The sequence below is a fragment of the Scomber japonicus genome, chromosome 15 (assembly GCF_027409825.1).
Source record: "Scomber japonicus isolate fScoJap1 chromosome 15, fScoJap1.pri, whole genome shotgun sequence".
NCBI classification, from domain to species: domain Eukaryota; kingdom Metazoa; phylum Chordata; class Actinopteri; order Scombriformes; family Scombridae; genus Scomber; species Scomber japonicus.
In genome coordinates this window covers 24,032,426-24,052,544 of record NC_070592.1, presented here as the reverse complement: position 1 = coordinate 24,052,544, position 20,119 = coordinate 24,032,426, and the positions used below count along the sequence as shown (strand labels likewise).

General features: G+C 39.1%; 3 protein-coding genes across 3 annotated transcripts; all 3 read right to left on the bottom strand.

Annotated features, from left to right (window-relative positions):
* Positions 1–3,367: 3,367 nt before the first annotated feature.
* Positions 3,368–12,028, bottom strand: tmem54b (transmembrane protein 54b). The gene is made up of 6 exons (XM_053334008.1): positions 11,957–12,028; positions 10,566–10,762; positions 9,662–9,721; positions 7,174–7,365; positions 4,647–4,793; positions 3,368–4,506 (listed from the first exon to the last, which is right to left on the bottom strand). Exons 1-6 carry the CDS (start codon positions 11,967–11,969, stop codon positions 4,093–4,095), a joined length of 1,023 nt encoding a protein of 340 aa, XP_053189983.1. The 5' UTR covers positions 11,970–12,028; the 3' UTR covers positions 3,368–4,092.
* Positions 12,029–13,541: 1,513 nt separating this feature from the next.
* On the bottom strand, positions 13,542–14,270 carry LOC128373945 (gap junction beta-3 protein-like). The gene has a single exon (XM_053334148.1). The coding sequence runs from the start codon at positions 14,268–14,270 to the stop codon at positions 13,542–13,544; it is 729 nt and encodes a 242-aa protein (XP_053190123.1).
* Positions 14,271–16,533: 2,263 nt separating this feature from the next.
* LOC128374072 (gap junction beta-3 protein-like) lies at positions 16,534–17,533 on the bottom strand. Its single transcript, XM_053334314.1, has 2 exons — positions 16,998–17,533; positions 16,534–16,816 (listed from the first exon to the last, which is right to left on the bottom strand). Exons 1-2 carry the CDS (start codon positions 17,531–17,533, stop codon positions 16,534–16,536), a joined length of 819 nt encoding a protein of 272 aa, XP_053190289.1.
* Between the last annotated feature and the right edge of the window lie 2,586 nt (positions 17,534–20,119).

Here is a 20,119-nt window from a genome sequence, read left to right as displayed (position 1 = left end):
TGTTTACGAATATCTCGGATTTCCAGGGAGCTGGTGTGAATGTTTGTTGCTGGGTTTTTTTGTGTTTTTTTTTTCTTTTTGCAGGATGTGATGCTTTTGAGAAGTATCTCATTCAGTTTCTCCTCCAACACACATGTATATCATGTATATACTGTATGTCTATGTATATCATAAGATGAAGTACATTCTTCTTCATGTATGGTGCACACTCTCTGGCATTGAACGGCAGTATTATGTAGCGTAGCCTCCTGGTCTGATCTGAATAAGTGGGGTCGGGGTGGACGTGGGTGGGAGTTGGGGTTTTTGGGGGGATTATTGGGATTTTACTGCTATATGATCTTTCGCTGAGAAAAAGAAGGCCTAAGATCCCATTTCGATTTTTATTGCTATCTACTGGCATTTTGTTGATTTTTACATTTTAAATGGTTTCATTTGTACATAATATTGTTTTTCCTCCTTCATGCTGTTTTATTTATTCATTTTTATTCTTATTATTGTGCTTTCACTTTGATATGTTTAAGATATTCTAGTTTACAGTGACAGAGAGAGAGAGAGAATGTGTTAAAGGTTAAAGGTTAAAGGTTGATCTCTTTGGGATTTGTGGATTTGTTAAGGTCGGCGAATATCAAATTGTATTGTTGATATAAGTATAAGGAGATCCCATAATGCATTTGATCAATGACACCAGTAGCACATATCATTTGAGTCACCATGTGTTTATAAAGTATGGCTGTGCATTTGGTCTGAATGCGTATGTGTGTATGCGCGTGTGTGCATGTGAATATGCACTGTATATTTGAGGCTAACTTTTACAGTATTATCATGTTGTGTTGTTTCTTAATTTGTAAGTATTTTAAAGTTCTTTATCAAAGAGCAGTAAACTTAAGATAGCCGTAACCTGTCTCTATACTGCATGATCCTACCGACCAGACAGCATCAAAAACAAAAAACAACAAAATTGACAAAAAACAGTAACGCACAGCAGTATCTTTTTTGTAGCTCTGCAGCCTCCTCAGCACTGTACCGGGCAGAAACACATATTGACATGACTGAATATTTGTCTTGCTTTGGGACAAACCCTTCCTACTCTTTTTTCCTCTGACAGACAGAGAACTCACTAAGGGCTTGTTCATCACTCTAGCTGAATGCTTTTATAACCTCCTGGATTAGTCTGCTTACAGAGCAGTTAGATGAAGGGATATGTCTCACGGGAAAGGAGAAAGTTCTGATACTTGGTCTGGTTTGAGTTTTTAGGGTTTCCAGACATACAGGATGTAGTCACCTGACAAATCAGCGGCTGTGTTTACATGTACAGTGGTGTAAATCTTAAATAATGTATATTAATCTAATTGATGCCATTTATAATTGTCACACCAAGAAAATGAATGAGCATCAAATTAATCTCCGAAATAGAATAAAATATAAGATTTTAAACACTAAATCAAACACACTCCAGAATAGGAGACTCTATCTGGAAAAAACTGTGCACATGTAAACATAGCAACTTCTTAAAGCACCACTTTCATGCAACCATTTGAGGCCCCTCATTGCCAGATCACTGTTGCCATCTTGGAGACTAAATATGAAGCAAATTCAGTTTGTGAAGTATTCAAACACTGGGCAAAAATCCAAAGAGGACAGCTGTTTCTTTAAGGTTCTCATTGAAGATGCAGATGGGGACAAAAGCACATTTTTCAGTTCAGTAAGTTTAAAGCATTTAAGGCTCACTGTGTTCTCATTAAATAATGTATTATTGTTAAGCTGGTATTTTTTGGGGTTGTCATGTTTTTGGTATCTAGCAGTGGTAATATATTACTAAGTAGGAACAATTTTGAGGTATTTATACTAAAGTTATTTTTAATTTTAAGCTACTTTGTACTATGAAAGGTTGTTCTATTTCCTCCATTTAAGATTTTACATGCAAAACATGATTCATTTATATGATACATTTTTATAGATAAACCTACCCAGAGGTATACAAAGCAGTTAAATGTAGCTCCACAAGTACTGTTTACATGTTAATGCATCAATAATAATTGCCCAGTAATACCATAATACATCAGCAGGGCCATTCAGCACATTTTGTTGCCAATACTTCTGTACTTTTAGCCCAATTTTAAATGCAGCACTTTTATTCATAATTGAGCATATTCATATTGTTTTATTGCTACTTTCACTGAAGTAAACAGTATGTATATTTCTTTGATCACATTTAGTAAAGCTGATATTCAACAGTCTGTGCTCTTATCTTACCCCTGAAAAGGAACCAGAGTTCAGGCTTTTTTTATTATATAATTATTCTATAAATTTATGATGTTAAAAAGGCCTTTTGAAACACTCCAATGAAACCCAGACTAATGTAATTACTTCAGATGAGTTAGCAGCTTCATAAGGTAGGTTCTGCCAGGCTTCACTTTACACACTGTGGTTGAGGAAGGAAGTTGAGGAACACATATATCACACTAGGATGATTTCTCTGTCTGCCACGTTGAGATAAAAATAACATTGCTGTAGCCAGCCAGAGAGGAAACTCCCTCATACCAGATATGTCAGATTTTTAAAGCCCAGTGTATCAGACATTTTATTACCTCACAAACTGAATTTGTGTATGTGTGTGTGTGTGTGTGTGTGTGTGTGTGTGTGTGTGTGTGATGATGGCACAGAGACCTAGCAGTGAGAGCCTGTTAAGAGCTGTTCTGGTGCAGCTGTAGCCAGATGACATCGGGTCTGACAAAACTTGTACAGAACATTTGCACAGGAGCTTCCTATCCAGCTGCACCTCTGCTTTGGGATCCTATAGTGTCACTGCCTTCTGCTGGTAGGATAAGGAACAACCATTGCTTGCCCCCTGAACTACGGTTTAATCCTTTTCTATTCTCACTGCCTCTGATGAACTGGTACCTTGTGTTGGATAAATACGCCCCCCTTCTTTCTTCTTCCCTAAGCCACCCTCCCCCTTTCCTTCTTCCCTATTTTTCTGTTGCATGAAAACCTCACATGAGGATGTCATGTTTGTTCTGTTGGGCCTGAAATCGAAATATACCTATGTGTTTTAAAGCTGCATGTGTGGACTGCTTCTTTATTTGTGTTTTTTTAGGATATGTGAGGAATGCATTAAGTAGAAGAGTATTTCATAAGATTAATGTCTGGTCTGACAGCTGAACCTCTATGACCATTGCAGCCTGTCAAGGTTCTTATTAACACACCGCTGAATGTGTTTGTACCTGCCTGTCAGGATGTTGACATGTGTGTCTGACTGTAACCAGTCATTCCTGTCAGACCAATTGTTGCTGACACATTTCCAGCTATTTAAAAATTATTTGTTTTCCATTACAGAGATAAGCACAAAACACACAAAATCGCTGAATAATTATGAATACAAACTTTATTTACTTAATAAATACAAAAATCGTGTAGAACAAGTTTCACATGTAACCAGTTTCTCTTGACCTAACTGGAGAAAAAATGCACACACACACACACACACACACACACACACACACACACACACACACACCTGATTCTTAATTACTCAAACAGGCAAGGAACACCAACGACTTCACTCTCAACAAAAAAAAAAAAAGGTAGAGGGTTGAAGGCACACCCACACACTTTCTGTACACTGTATTACTTCCTGTACTGTATGCCTCCATTACATGTGTAACACAAAAATAAGGACTTGATTGGACAGTTTGAGAAATGTGTCAAACTTGCCAAGAGTAAAAAGATCAATCAAGCTTCTGATCTAACTCTAAAAAAATGTGAATAAGCCTCCAAAATGTTGACCTATCTCTTGAACTCTGAACAAATTCCTCCTGTAAGACACACTCACATACATGTCCAGTAACTAGGGTTCTGCACACTGCAAACCATCTCCAAGATGTAGAAATGGTATACACCAGGTATTAGCTCAGGTTCATTGCAATGCTAAATAAAACATCTCCAGTCTCTGAGCCCACAATTTTGAAACACTGATAATAAAAGAGGGTTGTGTATGATGTTCAAATCCAAATGATACAGCTAGAAGCATATACCTTCACAGTACCTTGTTCTCATTATTCAAGAAGCTTCTGCATCTCAAATGCTAAACAGCTAAACCCAGAAGCTGGACCTTTCCATCGTCCCTCTCTCCAGCAGTCGGTGTTCCTCTGGTGCCCTTTGCTGGCTGCCAGCCCTCGTTTCCGGCCTTTCTCTGTTTGACCTTTCTCTGTGCGGTGGACGAAGAGGCCGCCTCTCTGAGGGAGGAAGACTTCTGTGCTGACTGGGGAGATGCTGTGGAGGAGGAGGTTGGCGGTGCTGTCTGGGAGGCTCGGTATTTCGTCTTGAAGGTTCATTGAAGCGTCTTGGGGATTCAGAATAGCATGTTGGAGTTTCGTTAAGACTTCTTGGAGGTTCATTGAAGCGTCTTGGGGATTCAGAATAGCATGTTGGAGTTTCGTTATGACTTCTTGGAGGTTCAGTATAGCGAGACGGAGCAGCTTCCTTGATTGGCCTCACCACATTGATCTACACAAATGCAGAGAAATGATTTAATGACTTTCTAAATTTGATTTTAAAATATTACCTTATTGAAAATGGTCATATGCACCATCTGAAGGATTCAATTTTGAGCACAATGAGTACTAGTGTCATAGTCCATATCTCACCGCTCTGTTATAGTCTCTAGGTTTCTTCCTGTGAAGGCAGCAAGGCAGACCCAAGAACGAAATGCACACAGAAAAGCACCGGGCGGAAAATATCAACTGGATGGTACAAGTCACAATCAGAGGCACCCACAGGATCAGAGTGGTACTCTGGGGAGGGATGGAAGAGGGAGAACAATCGGGATTTTAGTGGCAACCAGCAGCTGGACCATATACAATCTGAGGCAAGAGCAGCTTCAGATAAATGAGGATACAGTGTGATTAATGATGTGATACAGAACCCAGTTGTCTCTTAGACAGCTGCTGAGTGCTGCAACATAACAGCAGCATGTACGGGAGTTTCTGTTCGCACAGGAGAGTCAGCATTGTGAATAAAATATGCAGAACAGAATGTATCAAAGTAAAAATGTGGGGTGGGAATGCAAAGAAAAAGAGCTGCCTTTTTAATGCTGACTCGTAGACTACAAAGAGAATGAAAGTTAAGAGTTTTCTTTGAAATTCAAGATGAAATATGCACAAAGCACTAAAAAAATAAACCTTGCATAACCATTATTACTGTCTCTAAGCGATGTATATCCCAACCAGGAGTCCAAAACACATTTTCAGATGATGTAATCCACCCTCTGGCGGCCATATTTGAGGTCCCTAGCCATTAGACAATTCTGACTAAAGACTACAGTTTGTAGTCTCAGCAGACAACAGCAAAATGAGTTACTTCTGTGCTGATTTAGGGATGAAACTTAGTTTCTGACTATGGAATAAATTTGGTTTATTACAGCTTGTATCTCATCGGATGATGTCATGATAATAATATACTCACCACATTAAGTGCTGAGATCTAAAACACAGCAAATTGCCACATTAAAGTCTGGCAATGCAAGAAACAAGTAGCTAGATTATAGGACAAGTTTTAATAAGGCAACAGTTTATCCAGAATTCTTCACTTTTATTTGGAGGAAAAATCGAACATGAGCACATATCTGAAATGTTGACCCCTGGGTAATAATTTAAGCATTCAAATTCACTCTTTCAACTATAATAGGTTTTTAGCTTATAGCAGCTAACCTGAATGCTTGTTAAAAAGCTGTTTGCTTTTTTAGGGATGTCCATACATCCCTAAAAAAAAGAGCAATGTTTCAGGTAGTTAGCTTTAGTGTATGGGCCTGCACAAACTGTATAGCATAATGTTGCAGTCAACCAAAGTGTACACAAGTTAAGCTAACGTAACAAGTCGCTAGTAGTTGAGGTTATGCTAAATGAACCTCTTAATTAGCCCTTTATTTTAGGTGAACGGTGCAGAAATTGGATATAATATTCACAAGTATGTTCTAATTAGTGTGCAATCACCTAATCACCATCATTGTGTTTTTGTTACTTAAGAATGAGCCCCCTTATCTACATAGGGAGCAGATCCTCTTCCATAGAATCCTTTGCGGCTATGTTGCACTGCCATGTTTGTACAGTGGCCTAGAATGGACAAACCAAACACTGGTTTTAGAGAGAGCCTTACAAGTTTTTTGTGTGTTTCACATTCACTGTAAATTCTACTACATGCTTGGAATGGGAGGGATTATCAGTTGGTTACAATCTGCAATCTCACCACAAGATGCCACTAAATCCTACTGCAGCTTTAACTGGGGTAAACTGTGATGTAATTTGTGAAATTTAAAAATGCCCCTTGGAATATTCTTGTAAACTAACAAAAGTTATTTACAATTTTGATTTAAAATATTTTAAATCGTGAATTGTTTACACTCATTTTTGTTTGCTAGTGGTCATCTTTTTACTGTCTTTCATGGCAACAGCTGTTGATGAGCAGAATAGTGTAAAAACAAAAGCTGGATTTGAATAACACCACCTGTATGGTTGTGTATTTCCATCTGGGTCCTTCTGCACCTGCACAATACAAAACAAACTGGGGCTCACTAGTGCTAGCTCCACTAGCTCCATAGTGGTACGAGTGGTCAAAAACAAGATACCTTTAACTTTGACACCCAAACTATATCAGCTGCATGTTACGCACAGATGTGTATTTTATAACTTTGAGGTCACTGCATGCAATTGTTGTGGACAATAACAGCAACCTAATGATTCAGTAACATTAAGAGAAAGGTCATTTTACTGACAAATTGTAGACTACCAGGCTTGCTAAAGTGCCAAAGTCATGCTGATGTGTGGAAGCAGCTGTGAGGCTAAGCAGGCCTGACACGCCATCTGGAAGAACCCCGGAACAGGACAGAGCCTGAAGTGGGCCGGTAGGGTCAGGTCAGCATTTCTGCCACCAGCCCAGCGGCTCCAGAGTGTGACTGGCTGAGTGGCAGAAATGACAGACACCCATCCTCCCACATCCCACACACACACACACACACACACACACACACACACACAGTAACCATGATGTGCAGCCTCGCCACTCTGTCCTGTTTATACCGCAGTGACAATGGTCAGCTGGTCAAAGAGCCAGCTGCTGCAGAAAAGGACAGAGTTCATGCTTTGATGTTAGTGTTTGTCGCCACACAAATACACTCACATAGATGCGCGTGGGGTCAAAAGGACACTCATTGGTGATGCTGGAGTAGCCAATGGCGTCAGGGAAGCGGCAGTGAGTCAGGAGGCTCCGCCCACCGTGAATGATAGCCCTCACAACAGACACGAAGAGTCCAATGGCTGAAGCTGCTGCCATGAGGGCTGCAGCCAGACTGACAGTGAGAAGTGCCAACGTCTGTGAATAGGACGGAAACACACAAGTCAAATAATTAAGAAAGCAAAACTTGATGAGCAGCAAGATAAAACTAACGCTTTAATCCTTCCCATTGGGAAACTGGGGCATCTGCAACAGTGAACAGATAAAAGCACAGCAAAGAATAAACAACATTGATAAAAAGAGAGCAAATTTATGGCTTTTTTTAAGCTTATCAATCCAGACCTAATCATTTTGTTTTCCATCATTTATCATCTAATCACACAATTTCCCCAAAAGCTTTAATTTTGAGGAACTCACTCCTGTTCTGAAGCTTCTCACTGGGCTTTAATATGTCTAGAGGAGACTTAAAGCAGCATTCCACTGATTCTACAGTTGAAGTTTAGTTTACTCATCACAAAGAGGATTATTCGTCCCATGAAAATTGTTGTATAATGTCTTCTTTGGCTCTGGGAGGCGTTTTCCAAAGTTTAATAAAAGGTTTTGGGCTTAATGTGTTTTAATGGAAAGTCTTTAATTTTAACATAGGCCTACCAAGTCAGACAGTGAAAACTCACAGTTCACACGTCAAAAGTTCAAAACAGTATATAAAATTAGACATATCTATAGGTTACCACACACACATGCACAGGATCCAAGAATTTATGCAAAATAAAATATAATAAAATGCGTGGGGGCCATTTTTTGGAACATTTAAAATAGTCTGAATTAACTGTGAGATTTGCAATTATTGAAGAATATTTACTGATCCATACTATGATGAGAAGACAAGCCTGGCAATACTTTATAGTGTTCTTATTGGCAACACATCCAATGAAAAAAATCAGCATTTCATTGATCAACAAGTATTTCCAGTGTACCCGAAACTTGATGCACCATTTTCCTCTGAGCCACAGAGCTCCATTGTTCCAGAAACTAGTAAAACAGGTGAATGAACCTCACTGTTGCACTGGATGACATGTTCACAACTCCTGTCATTTTGATTCATTCTATATAAAACTGTCCTGGCACTGTATATATTCACTTATGCATCACATTTGCTGCTGAAAATAGTCCCCGACAAATCCACAACTGAGCCCCTTTGTTACATAACTTTGCCAGAAACTACAGCATCCAGCTGTTTTAGTAAGAATTAGAAGTAGTAGTGTTTTAGAAGTATTACTGAGATATTTTAAAGAATAAAACTATATATTTGTGATCCATCTCATAACTTTTTTGTCTTCAGAAGGAACTAAAGGGCTTGGGGTCACACTGTGCCATGCAAACCAGACGGATGTTGTGTGTATTGAGAAACACTCTGCTGGTTTCGATGTAATTCCCTGATAATAAGATATAGACTAATGCCCAACCTTATCCTTCAATCCCAGTACGAAGCTGCAGCATTAGAAAGTGAACGTATCAGATATGCACGATGACAAATGATGTTCTGAATGCTAACACAGTGGGCCTATCCTTTAATAAGTTTACAGAAGGTGCAACACACAGCAGTCTCCTTACTTTTAAATCACTTTGTGAAGACAACATGAGCTGTTCAGTTGAAACTCGATAAGAACATTAGGAAATAGTGAAATAATCAGGTGATTAGAAGTTGTAGTAGCCAGCATATCTGACGAAGGACAGAAAAAGGGAGTGCTGAGATTATATTTTATTCATGCCTTATGATTCCTGGATGATTAAATAAGATAAGATGAGTTGAAGTGCTGCTCGTCACCGTTGCCTTGCCTTGCCCAGTTCATGGTTGTGGTAACTAACAAAGGAAAGCTGGGAGTGGTTTATCGTGGCAGCTTTACTCATTCTGTTCAACTCACTGTCTCGTCAGTCCCGTCTGAGCAGCCCGACAGCTGATTGAATAAACAGAGAGAAGCCACTGTGCACAACTCGAGGTAGGGAGGAGCGGGAGGGGGCGGAGGTAGGACAGAAAGCTCTACGGGGCTAGATCTTAACACCCAAAGCAATATGCAGGAGCTCAGAAGGCTTTTGTTTTGAGACAGAGACAAGAGCCGAGAACAAAGTGTGAGAAAGGAGGAGAATATCAAAGTGAAAGCAAGTGTATGTGCAGCGCTCTGAGAATAAGATCAAAACTAGTACAGAGTGTGCCTTGAAAATACTGATGTGGTTAAAAAAAAGAGAGATCAGTGAAAAGAAAGCTGGAACAAGGGAATATTAATCGTCACTTAACATCAGTGGAGATGACTGGCAGCAGCACTGTCAGAATGTTCTGTGGATAGTTTCCTGTCTGCATTTTTAATAGGTTTATCATGTTTGAGAGCATTCAAATAAAACAAAAACTGAATTAAAAACTAGAAGTGATACTAACCAGACTTCTGCTCTTCTTGTTTTTGGACAGGACAATACCCAGAATGCCAACAACAATTCCCTGTAGAGAGAAGACAGAAAGGATTTAAGAAAACTTTCATTTTGTTTAAACTAACAACTTCTGCTACGACTCAATCTTGACAGGGAACAGCAATGGTGGATGATGTTCAAAATGACTACAGCACTTAGGAGGAGATGATTTTTCTCTGTCTCTCCTTACTCAACAAGAGAAAAGTCAAACCCTTATTTCTGTCACCACCTCAGCACCTCTGTGTGTTTAAGTGCCTCTGTGGGTATTGAAAGTTGTTTTTGTCAAGCCCACAAAATAATCATAGAATGTCTTTAGGTTAGGATCCAAATCAGATTATCAATTAAAGTTATAACAGATAACTGTATAAAACCAATGCAGTCCAATCCATTCTTTTCTAGGGCTCTTTTTTAGTTAGGTGGTTCTACAAGCAACCCTAATGACTGATAAAAGGATCGACTGATTTGTTTCATCGAGAATTGAAATAATCTGCAGGATTTTACAGTTTCCAACATTATTTTAAAGGAGTTCCATTAAGCTGATTTAACATAATCATGTTATTTTTACCAAATAGTAAAAATGTTTGATTGTACAAACCAAAACAACTACAATATATTATGATCCTTTCTGGTGCAGCTCTTGAAAGAGTAGATGCAACCGTAACTTTTGGTATAAGCTGCAACCACAGCACTGATGGAGAAGCCTACAGCTTTTTTAACAAAGTTTCAGAAGTGAGACCTGAACTGAAATTCTTTTTTTGTAATATAATGGGAAAATGTGTAAAGGAAGTTCCCTTATACTCCATATTGTCCCCAGAGATGAATTCCTGTTTGATATTGCAGAAATGCTACAGTGCAGCCTGTGTGTATGCACTCACCACCAGGCCAGATGTGAGAGCCACCACATTAGAGATAGCGTACTCCATGGCTCTGGCCTGCTGGTGGAGGTTGATGTGTCTGAGCACCACACCGTGCACCAGCGCTGCCAGCAAGAAGTTAACATGGCCAACAAGGACCATGCTCAGCCCCATCTTCATCAGGGCCTCAGGGTGCTCCAAGTTGGCACAACACACTCCTGAAGAGAGGGTAAGGAAGAAAGGCGGACAGGGGAAAAGAAGAGGAGAAACGCTCCAGGCAATGAGATACAAAGAAGCATGATACAAAACAGAGAGAGTTGCAGTGATTTTAGATAATGTTACATCATCCATGTTGTGCAGGTTCAATGTACCATTGCTATAATCCCTGTTGTATTGATCAGAGTCAGGTCAAAGCCACTGCAGATGTCACTGGTATTAATGATTAGCTGCTGAGCACATAACAGTACAGGCAGTATAGACTGACACGTTCCTAAGAAGGGTTTTAGAGTGGATTAAAAAACTTGAAAGAAGAAGAAAAATAAATTTACATAAAGTGAAATTAAGTCAGCGCCAGATGGAGAGGAAAATATAGCAAATCAATGCAGTACCTTTTTGTACTTTGCACATGAAGATCAGCAAAAGACACACTGTGCTTCCTCATGGAGGTGAAATTATCAATTTCTAAACTACCTCTAAAACCTAACTCTTTGGAATTATAGACATCAAGTTGGACCAAGCAATTTCCATCTGAAAAAGAGATAAATTGAAGGGGGATAAAAAGGTTACATTTTCTAACCTGGTTATCTGAACATTGACGGTGCTTTCACATAAGGTTGCAGGTGATTAAATATTAAATTCATTATTAAATGAAATAATGGAAACTGCCTCATTTGAAACATCAAAAATTAGGTACTACGTTAACAGTGTCTTTGTGTGTTTGTGAATTGGATATTTCCATCATGACACCTATTTTCACAAGTCCATTTCTCCCAAAAAAATGAATTCCTGTACTGATTGAGACAACCCACCTGTAGGAAAGACTACTTGCATTTTACATGAACACTGTTCAACCTCTGACATATAAAACCAGCCAAAGAACGTGGGCTCAAAACAGCTTTTTTGACATTTTGGTATAAGAGGTGTGATATTTCTGGTGTAAATATCAAGACTATCAACACCATTTGATGCAGGCAGTGGTGTTAAAATGGTTTCAGTGTACTGGAATCACACACGTAAAAGAACCTTAGAAGTGATTTAGACAAAATTTCAAAGAATTCTTACACAAGACTCCAGACTGACTGGTGTGTCACACCACTACTACTACCACACCCAAACAAACACTCCAAAATGTTTAAATTAACACTACTGCACGTCACACACATTTAAATAAACTTCACAGGTGTGTATATTACCTGCACTGGCCATCTTGGCCAGGTCAGCATTCGTTAGAACTGATGGTGAGTCTTGTGTGTTGATCTTAGCAGTGTGTCCTCTCCCCTTCTTCAAATCAAACAACACACACCAAGTCAGCAAAGCACACACACACAGTGATACTTCTGCTGAATAATTTCAAAATAAAATCTGATCTCAGAATGTATCCCTGATCATGTGTTAAATGTGATGAATATGGCGTGATTTTTGAAGAATTTGATGAGCCAACTGAAAATAGTTTTGAAGTGAAAGATAAAAAATGAAAACAGAACCAAACTATAGCCTAGCACTAGTGTTATTGTTAAAGAAGGGAAAGAAAAGAACCAAAGTTAAGGAGTTGTTTAAAACATAATTTTTGGTAAATTAATATTTCAAACATGTTTTTATCTTTCAAAATGTTCCATAAGTATATTCACTCGAACTTTTAATTGTCCTTTATGTGGTGCATTTATGCTTTTATTTTGAAGTCAAAGTTGGTGGTTACCTGTTGTGTTTAATTTCCACAACCTGGAGGCAAATGAAGACGAGAAGAGTCTATTACTTAGATGACACACCCACATCACCATTGAACACACCCATTTCACTACTCAAAGCCCCCCCCCCCCCCCCCCAATATTCTCACCACCAACCCTGTCCACATTACTCCTCATGCCCAAAGCCAGCCAGCCTCACCAGGTGGGTGTGCCATGAACTAAAGTGGGAGTGTTGTGTGGACACTTTAAATCTGCACATAGACCTACTTGCAAATGAAAGCAGGTGCACCTGTTGGCACTTCCTTCATAGATTAATGTAGGCCGCACTAAAGTTGACTTACTTTATTCAACAAGTTTGGGTTGTTGTTTTTTTTACATTAAAATGTACTTTGGTTAAATATGGTGCATTAACCTGCAATGCTTGTTCCTCATGTCAACACCTGGATCAAAACCATGACATATGGCCCTACCCTTTTATGATTCTTAATACATTTTAGAATATTAATATTCCTTGTTATAAGAAGTTATTGAAGAGTACCGCAGAAGCTGTAGTGTAGGAAATTTGTCAGAGTAAAAAAATTGCCTTTCAAGCAACATACAAAACAATTTAACTATGGGATCTTGTTTTCTGAAGGCTCAGCTTTCACATGATAATGTAGTGGGTCTTTGGTGCCACCAGGTGGAGAAATGGTGCTATGCAAGAAGGAGAAAGCAGATATTTTCCATGAATGTGCATTTTCTCTGGTTTCCAAGTTTAAAAACCTTTATTCTCAGTGCTTTTATAAACTTTGTAAGGGAATACCATTCACAAATAATGTAATTGTCATCAATAGCAATGGTTACAAATAATAACAGTCCATTAGTCCTTCATTTAACATTGATCAGTTAGTTCATGATGTACAGTAAATCATTCAAATCTCTTCTAGTGAATAAATATTCATTACACTATCATATAATTGTGGGGGACTATAATGCTTATGTGAAAATAGAATACATTAATATTACATATAAAGTTATATATAAAATTACTTTGAAAATTAAAATTCCATCAATGGAGAAACAATATTGCTATATAGTTGATCAATTGCTACACCTATGATTTAAGAGAACTGCAGCCCTCAAAGTCCTTCTCAGTGAAGACCTTTCTAGATGAGGTGCGAGCGCTGCCTCGTTGTTTGAGATTCACCGCCCGGGCAGCGATCAGATAGAAAATCTCACAGATATTGAGCACCACACACATGAGGGATGCCCCCACCATGAAGTAGGTGAAAATGGTCTTCTCAGTGGGCCGGGCTATGTAGCAGTCCACTAAATTGGGACAGGGCTTGATATCACATTGGACCTTCCTGGGGAGCTTGAAGCTGTCGTAGATGTAGTGGAGCAAGTAGAGAAACATGACCTCGAAGGCGGTCTTGATGAAGAGGCTTATCAGATAAGTCCACCACAGACCACCGTGCTTTTGGCCAGGGTTGTCATACAGCCGAGTGTTCTCACCATGCTTGGCTCGGTATTTGCGTTCCCGCTCTTCTCGGTAGGCCACATGCAGCACCACCATGAAAGAAGGGCAAGTGACAAAGATGAGCTGAAGGGCCCACAGGCGAATGTGGGAGATAGGAAAGAAGTAATCGTAGCAGATGTTGGTGCAACCTGGTTGGCGGGTGTTGCAGTCAAATTGTCCCTGATCATCACTCCAGACACGCTCGGCGGCCACCACGTAGACCAAGACCCTGAAGACAAAAACCACCGATAGCCAGATGCGTCCAAAGGCAGTGGAGTATTTGTTGACTCCACTGAGAAGACCCTGGAGAAACTTCCAATCCATGAGTTCAGCTTTAATTCACTTCTTTTAACTTTGTCTCTTTAGAAGTTTGCCTTTGGATGCCGCAGAAAGTAAACTTTATCAACTGGAGAGCTAGAACACGATAAAAAGACAAACAAAAAAGCCAGGTTATGCAATCATCTAGAGAATTACAAGAAACTTAAGGAGCAAAATGTGATAAAGTTAATCTTTGATTTACCAAAATATTATACTGTAATTCTGTTATCTGTTCCAAATATTTCATTACATATTTTAGACAAATGTTCCCTTTTCTGATCAAACCTGTTTTTGGTAGCTCTGACAACTGAATCCCATTTCCCATTTCTCACAGTTAAAAGTGCTTTCACTCAAAAAGTTTTGCACTTTGAAGAAATATTCTTTGAATAATTGATGAAACACTTGGTTGTTCAACACATAAAACTCTCCACAGTGCAGAGGAACACTTAGTGTCAGTGTTGTATACCTATAGTTAAATTTAGGCTGAAGCTTAATGGTAGAGTTCTCTAATCCTGTGTCTGAATAAAGTAGTCTACACTGATTTCTACCCTTAAATCTCATATATTTTGTTTCGCAATAAATATGACAAATTACACAGTTAGAAAATGAGCAGTAAAATTTCATATAGCTTACCTGAAGAGTACAGGTTGTCCTCAGTCCATAGTGATCACCTGTTTGAGAAATAAACTTGATTATGTTAATAAGTTCAGCAGGTTTGTGCAACCTTCTTCCTACAGTGGGTCTCTGATATTGAATTGGTCCAAGAATCAACTCTTAGCTATGGTGTGGAGGTGTGGCCACCTTTGGCATCCACCCAGAACATCGCTTTAAAGTTTATACCTCCAACTCGTTATGACGAACCCCTTTCTTTATCGTCATCATCATTAATTTAGCTATTTAACTGAGCCAAGAACAGTGAACCTTAAACTCACGGGGAGACGGGGTATCTTTACTGAAATTGGTCCAAGAAAACAACAAAAGGTACACATCAGTGGTTTTGACCGATCTTGGATTTTGGTTGCAGAGTGTGACCTTGTGCAAATTACTTAAGGTGCTACCTTATAATACAAAACAAGCAGATTTAGACTTAGTAAATCACCATTAAGGTGTGTCTGTCTTCACTAATGGTGGTTGAACCTCATGTTTCTGAAAGGTGACTCAGTATCGGTTACATTAAGCAACTGGAGTTTGAAGATAGGCTTTTGGAGCCTTTGATTAATCTGGATTAAAAAGGGCCACCACCTAACAAATGTTTGACCAAGCACTCTGTAAAATCAGGCACTCACATACACCTGAGATATGGAGAGCCAATATCGCAAAACCGTATAACAAAAGTTTGCTTGTTCAGTTTCTTAGGTGATAATGTATAACAGTCTCTGCCTTATTAGTACACACAGTTTTGCGATACCGTCTTACACATGTATGCACTCGGTCTGTTGATCTGCTTACAGAGGAATGCAGGATGTAGTTAATTGTCAAAAAGGTGGTTTGAAACGTAGGAGTGGTGGTCTTATCAACTTTTGTCAATAATACTACTCCCATCACCAACCACATGAACCAATGTCATTTTCTACCCAAGTTTTGTTACATCATATGTTTAAATCAATAACCTGGATCTCTATTGGTTCAGGTTCCTTTGTAACCATTCTATCTCTCTTTCACGTTGCAGAGTTGCTCCAGGTGTCAGAAAACACATTTTATAAATGACCTGAACAATGCGCAGTGCACATCAATTGACGTAAGGTTTCCAAAATGTTTCCTACAGAGTTCAAATATAGTGTATGTACCAGAGCAAAAAAAATAAAAATATGACAAGATGCTTTTTATGTATTTATTTTTTATTTTAGAAAATATAATTGCATATACTCTTTGATAATGGGACAAGTTCTGAATATGTGCTCTTGTGTGCATAAATCCCACTCTGATTTATGTTCACACAAATCAAATAATTTTATTTTGTAGTGATGATATTCAAGAAACAGATAACAAAAGAACATAACAAATAATCATATAAATAGTCAAATAATCTTCTGCACATCAGTCATTTCATGTCAGATCACAAGCTTACAAAAAGTATAACATAAATGTTCAGCTTAACAATATTAAGGGACAGAAATATTATGTGGTTCTGATGTAAAATTGTTTTAGAAATTACCTTTTTAAACTACATTTCTTTTAAACTGCTAATTTTTTGTAGATATTTCTGGCTGACAATAGAAAAGCTGACAAAGACTTATTTTGTTTTCTTATGTCAAACACATTATGTCTCTCAGGAGACTGCTATGGTGTACGCAGGGGCTGAAGCTGAGCTCTCTTTGCCATCAACCATTTTGGCCTTCTCCAGGCCATGCTCCTTGTATGCTGAGTTGTCCTTCCCATTAAGTGGAGCTCTGGTCATCATGAAGGAGTTTTCTCTCATGGAGCCAGATCCTCCTCCTCTGCACTCCCAGAACCTCTTCCCACACAGATAGAGGACCTCACAGAAGGTGAGGAAGATGCACACAAAGCTGGTCCCCACCATGAAGAAGGTGAATAGTTTCTTCTCTGTGGGCCTAGGGAGAAATAGATGAGACAGATAGTACAATATTAAGATTTACTGATTCCTTTAGAAAAGGTGGTTTGCTAGAGCAGGCCAGGGGCCAAGTTTAGCCAATGAGATTCCAGGATCTTTAGAGTCTTACCCAAGTACACATGATGTTTGATGGATAGGTAAAGACTAAGAGGTACCCTTACCTAGCAATGTAGCAGTCCACCACATTGGGGCATGGGTCTTCGGTGCATTTCACCAGAGGTGGGAAGAATGTGGCCTCATAAATGTAGAAAAGCAGGAATACAAACACAGCATCCACTGTTATCTTAAAAATTAGGCTAAAGAAGTAGGTCCACCAAAGCCCCCCTCGCTTCTTTCCTGTGTTATCGTAGAGAGGAGCACAGTTCTCGCCATGTATCAGCCGGTGTTTGCGCTCCCGTTCTTCTCGGTAGCTCACATGGAGTGTCACAAGAAAGGATGGGCAGGTGACAAAGATCAGCTGGAGAGCCCAGAGTCGAGTGTAGGAGATGGGGTAGTAGTGGTCGTAGCAGACATTCTGACAACCAGGCTGGCGGGTGTTGCAGTCAAAGTCCTTCTGCTCATCTCCCCAGACCTTCTCACAGGCCACCAGGAATACCAGGAGCCTGAAAATGAAGACTATGGCAAGCCAAATGCGACCAAATGCTGTGGAGTACTTGTTCACCCCACTTAGGAGGCCCTCGAGGAAGGCCCAGTTCATGGTGCTGTTTCAGAGGATGTTAGGTTGGATGCTGCAAAAAAAAACAAACAAGCACTTAAAACCCTGAAGATGTAGCACACAATTTGCTGAGTGCTCGAATACAGATGGCTTGGACTCAAACTGAACTGAGCACGTCAAGCACAAAGGTTCTTTAATATAGTGCTTATTACTACTGCCGTCTTGGCAGAGGTTGAAGGGGAGGGAAGAATATCAAGCAAAGCAAACATAGACTCATTCTTCTGCTACAGCCACCGGTTGACTTGATGATAGCAAACGCCCTGACTAACAGGCAGGAGAGAGCGAGAAAGAAAGATAGGGAGGCAGAGAGATTGCTGTTCAATGTAGTACAGGTTATTTAAGGATATAAAATACATTTAACAGCATTTAAAAGACACTTCAAACACAATTATCTCAAAAACTAAAGAACAACTAAGAAGATCAAAAACTGCTTCATAATATGAATATCCCAGGGGACAGAAAAGGCAGTAGTGGTTGAGTATAATCGTTTAAAAGAGTTATTGCAAACAGATAAAACATGTTCAAGATGGGGCAAGGCAGAACAGCATTACAATATCTTCAAGCCTCCTTTTTGCAGTCTCAAAGTGCTGAAGAGGTTCCTTGTGTATCGTCTACACTGCTGGACAGGTGTGTACCTTTACTGCTCACTAGACCATGATCTCTTCAATGGTCGATAAATGGAAAGAGAATATATACAGCCACATCAACAAAATTCTATCTTCAATCCAAGTTTTAATTTGGGTTTAAAATTGTATCTGTAGCTTCCTACGGCCAGTTGGATAATGAAATTTAGGCACAGTATGGGGATGGAAGAAGTTGCTCCCAATTGCCAGGTTAGTGACTCGCATAGCAGCTCTGGCAGCATCAGTGTATGTGTGTGTGTGTGTGTGTGTGTGTGTGTGTGTGTGTGTGTGTGTGTGTGTGTTTGAATAGTTGAATGAGAGACAAAAAGTGCCTTGTCCGTTAAGGTAGAAAAGTGCTATATAAGTGCAGCCCATTTACCATATATTAGATTACTCATCAGTTCATATTTAACACAGCTGAGGCCCCCTCATGTCTAGACCACTAACTGCATTACTTAGCAGAAACACAAAGCTGCAAACACAAGTTCAGGTTGACCATTGACCCCATCTTTTAAAAAGAAACTTAAAGCTCATTAAAGACATCGGGGGGAAAATCAATTAATTTTACCTTGAAAGGCAAACAGGGAGGGTTCAACAACTATGATACTGTTCAGCTAGATAAAGTGCAGGACCTGAATACTCAGGGTTGGTACACAATAGAGCAATTTAAACTATCATGATTTTAAAATACTAAGCCCATCTGCTTGAAAACTCCCAAAAATGAGAGGAGGTAACTAGGATCAAGCCCCAGCACCATTCAGATGGACTCTATTAAACACAATTTTGTCTATGTACACTGTAACAGGACTGTGATATAAGAGGAATGTTTTTTAATGGTGAAAATAAAGAATGAAGTTAGGTTGGCTCAAATGCACTTTTGGGGTACAAATAAAGGCAAGGCAAGGCAAGGCAGTTTTATTTATATAGCGCATTTCATACACAATGGCAATTCAATGTGCTTTACATAAAACAGAAAAACATGTAATTTGAGAAACTTAAAACATACAATTAACCCCCCCATAATAAAAACAAAGTACAGAAAAATAGAAAGACATAAATAAAATGATTGCAGCATAAAATAATAAATTAGCTTTAAAATCATTAAAAGGACATAGAGTGCAAATGAAAGATTAAAATGTAAAGTGCTTTAAAAGAGCTCAATCATACGCACAGGAGAAGAGAAATGTTTAATAAATAAAAACCCTGCCAAGAATGGTTACAAGCACTATGGTTACTTCAACATCTCCTTTCAAATTGTCTCTACACAGGTTGTATAAACCAGTTTGTGTGAGTTATATCAGCAAACGCACACTGGGGAAGGGTATGATGTGAGAAGTGAACTAAACTGTATGTTCAAAGCAGCTGTTGATTCTCAGCAGGACTAACAACCCCTCCTCACAATGGGGTGTCCAGGTATGAAGAGTTTTTAAATAGTTAACCTCACTTGGTTTCATCAGTGATGATGTGGCAAAAAGGCTATGTGATACACAAAGAGTGACTGAATCCATTAAAGGACATGTCCAATGTTTTTTCTTTGAGACAAAGGCAAGGAATCATTGAGCAATAGTCTATAAATCATTAGCAGTGTGTACAGGATTTTGAAAGTTGTTAGGACAAAACTGCATTTTGGCATATTGTCTTAATTTGAACTATAATGCAATATTAGTATTATTATATTAATACTGAAGTTGTTTACCCCCCCCCCCCCCCCCCCCCCCCTTTCATATAACAAGGCTGCTTGCTCAATCAAAGCTTGCAGATGAGAAAACCATCTTATATCTGCAGATGGAACCACATCTGTGTTGGGTGGTGCTGCGTCAAGGCAGTCAGATTTACTGCAAATGTTTCCTATAGCTACAGCCAAATTAAAATAATAAATGTAACTCTTGAAAATGGAATAGTTCTAATGAATAGTATATGTGTTTTATGTGTGTTGAATAAGCAT

What these genes read in the sequence shown, in the direction of transcription:
- LOC128374072 (XM_053334314.1), bottom strand. Translation starts at nt 17,533, where the DNA reads ATGAACTGGGCCTTCCTCGAGGGCCTCCTAAGTGGGGTGAACAAGTAC. An exon ending in GTGGACTGCTACATTGCTAG is followed by an intron (nt 16,817 to 16,997) that starts GTAAGGGTACCT and finishes ATTTCTCCCTAG; the next exon opens with GCCCACAGAGAAGAAACTAT.
- tmem54b (XM_053334008.1), bottom strand. An exon ending in CTCTCACATCTGGCCTGGTG is followed by an intron (nt 9,722 to 10,565) that starts GTGAGTGCATAC and finishes TTCTCTCTACAG; the next exon opens with GGAATTGTTGTTGGCATTCT. An exon ending in TTGACCCCACGCGCATCTAT is followed by an intron (nt 4,794 to 7,173) that starts GTGAGTGTATTT and finishes ATCCCTCCCCAG; the next exon opens with AGTACCACTCTGATCCTGTG.
- LOC128373945 (XM_053334148.1), bottom strand. Translation starts at nt 14,270, where the DNA reads ATGGATTGGAAGTTTCTCCAGGGTCTTCTCAGTGGAGTCAACAAATAC.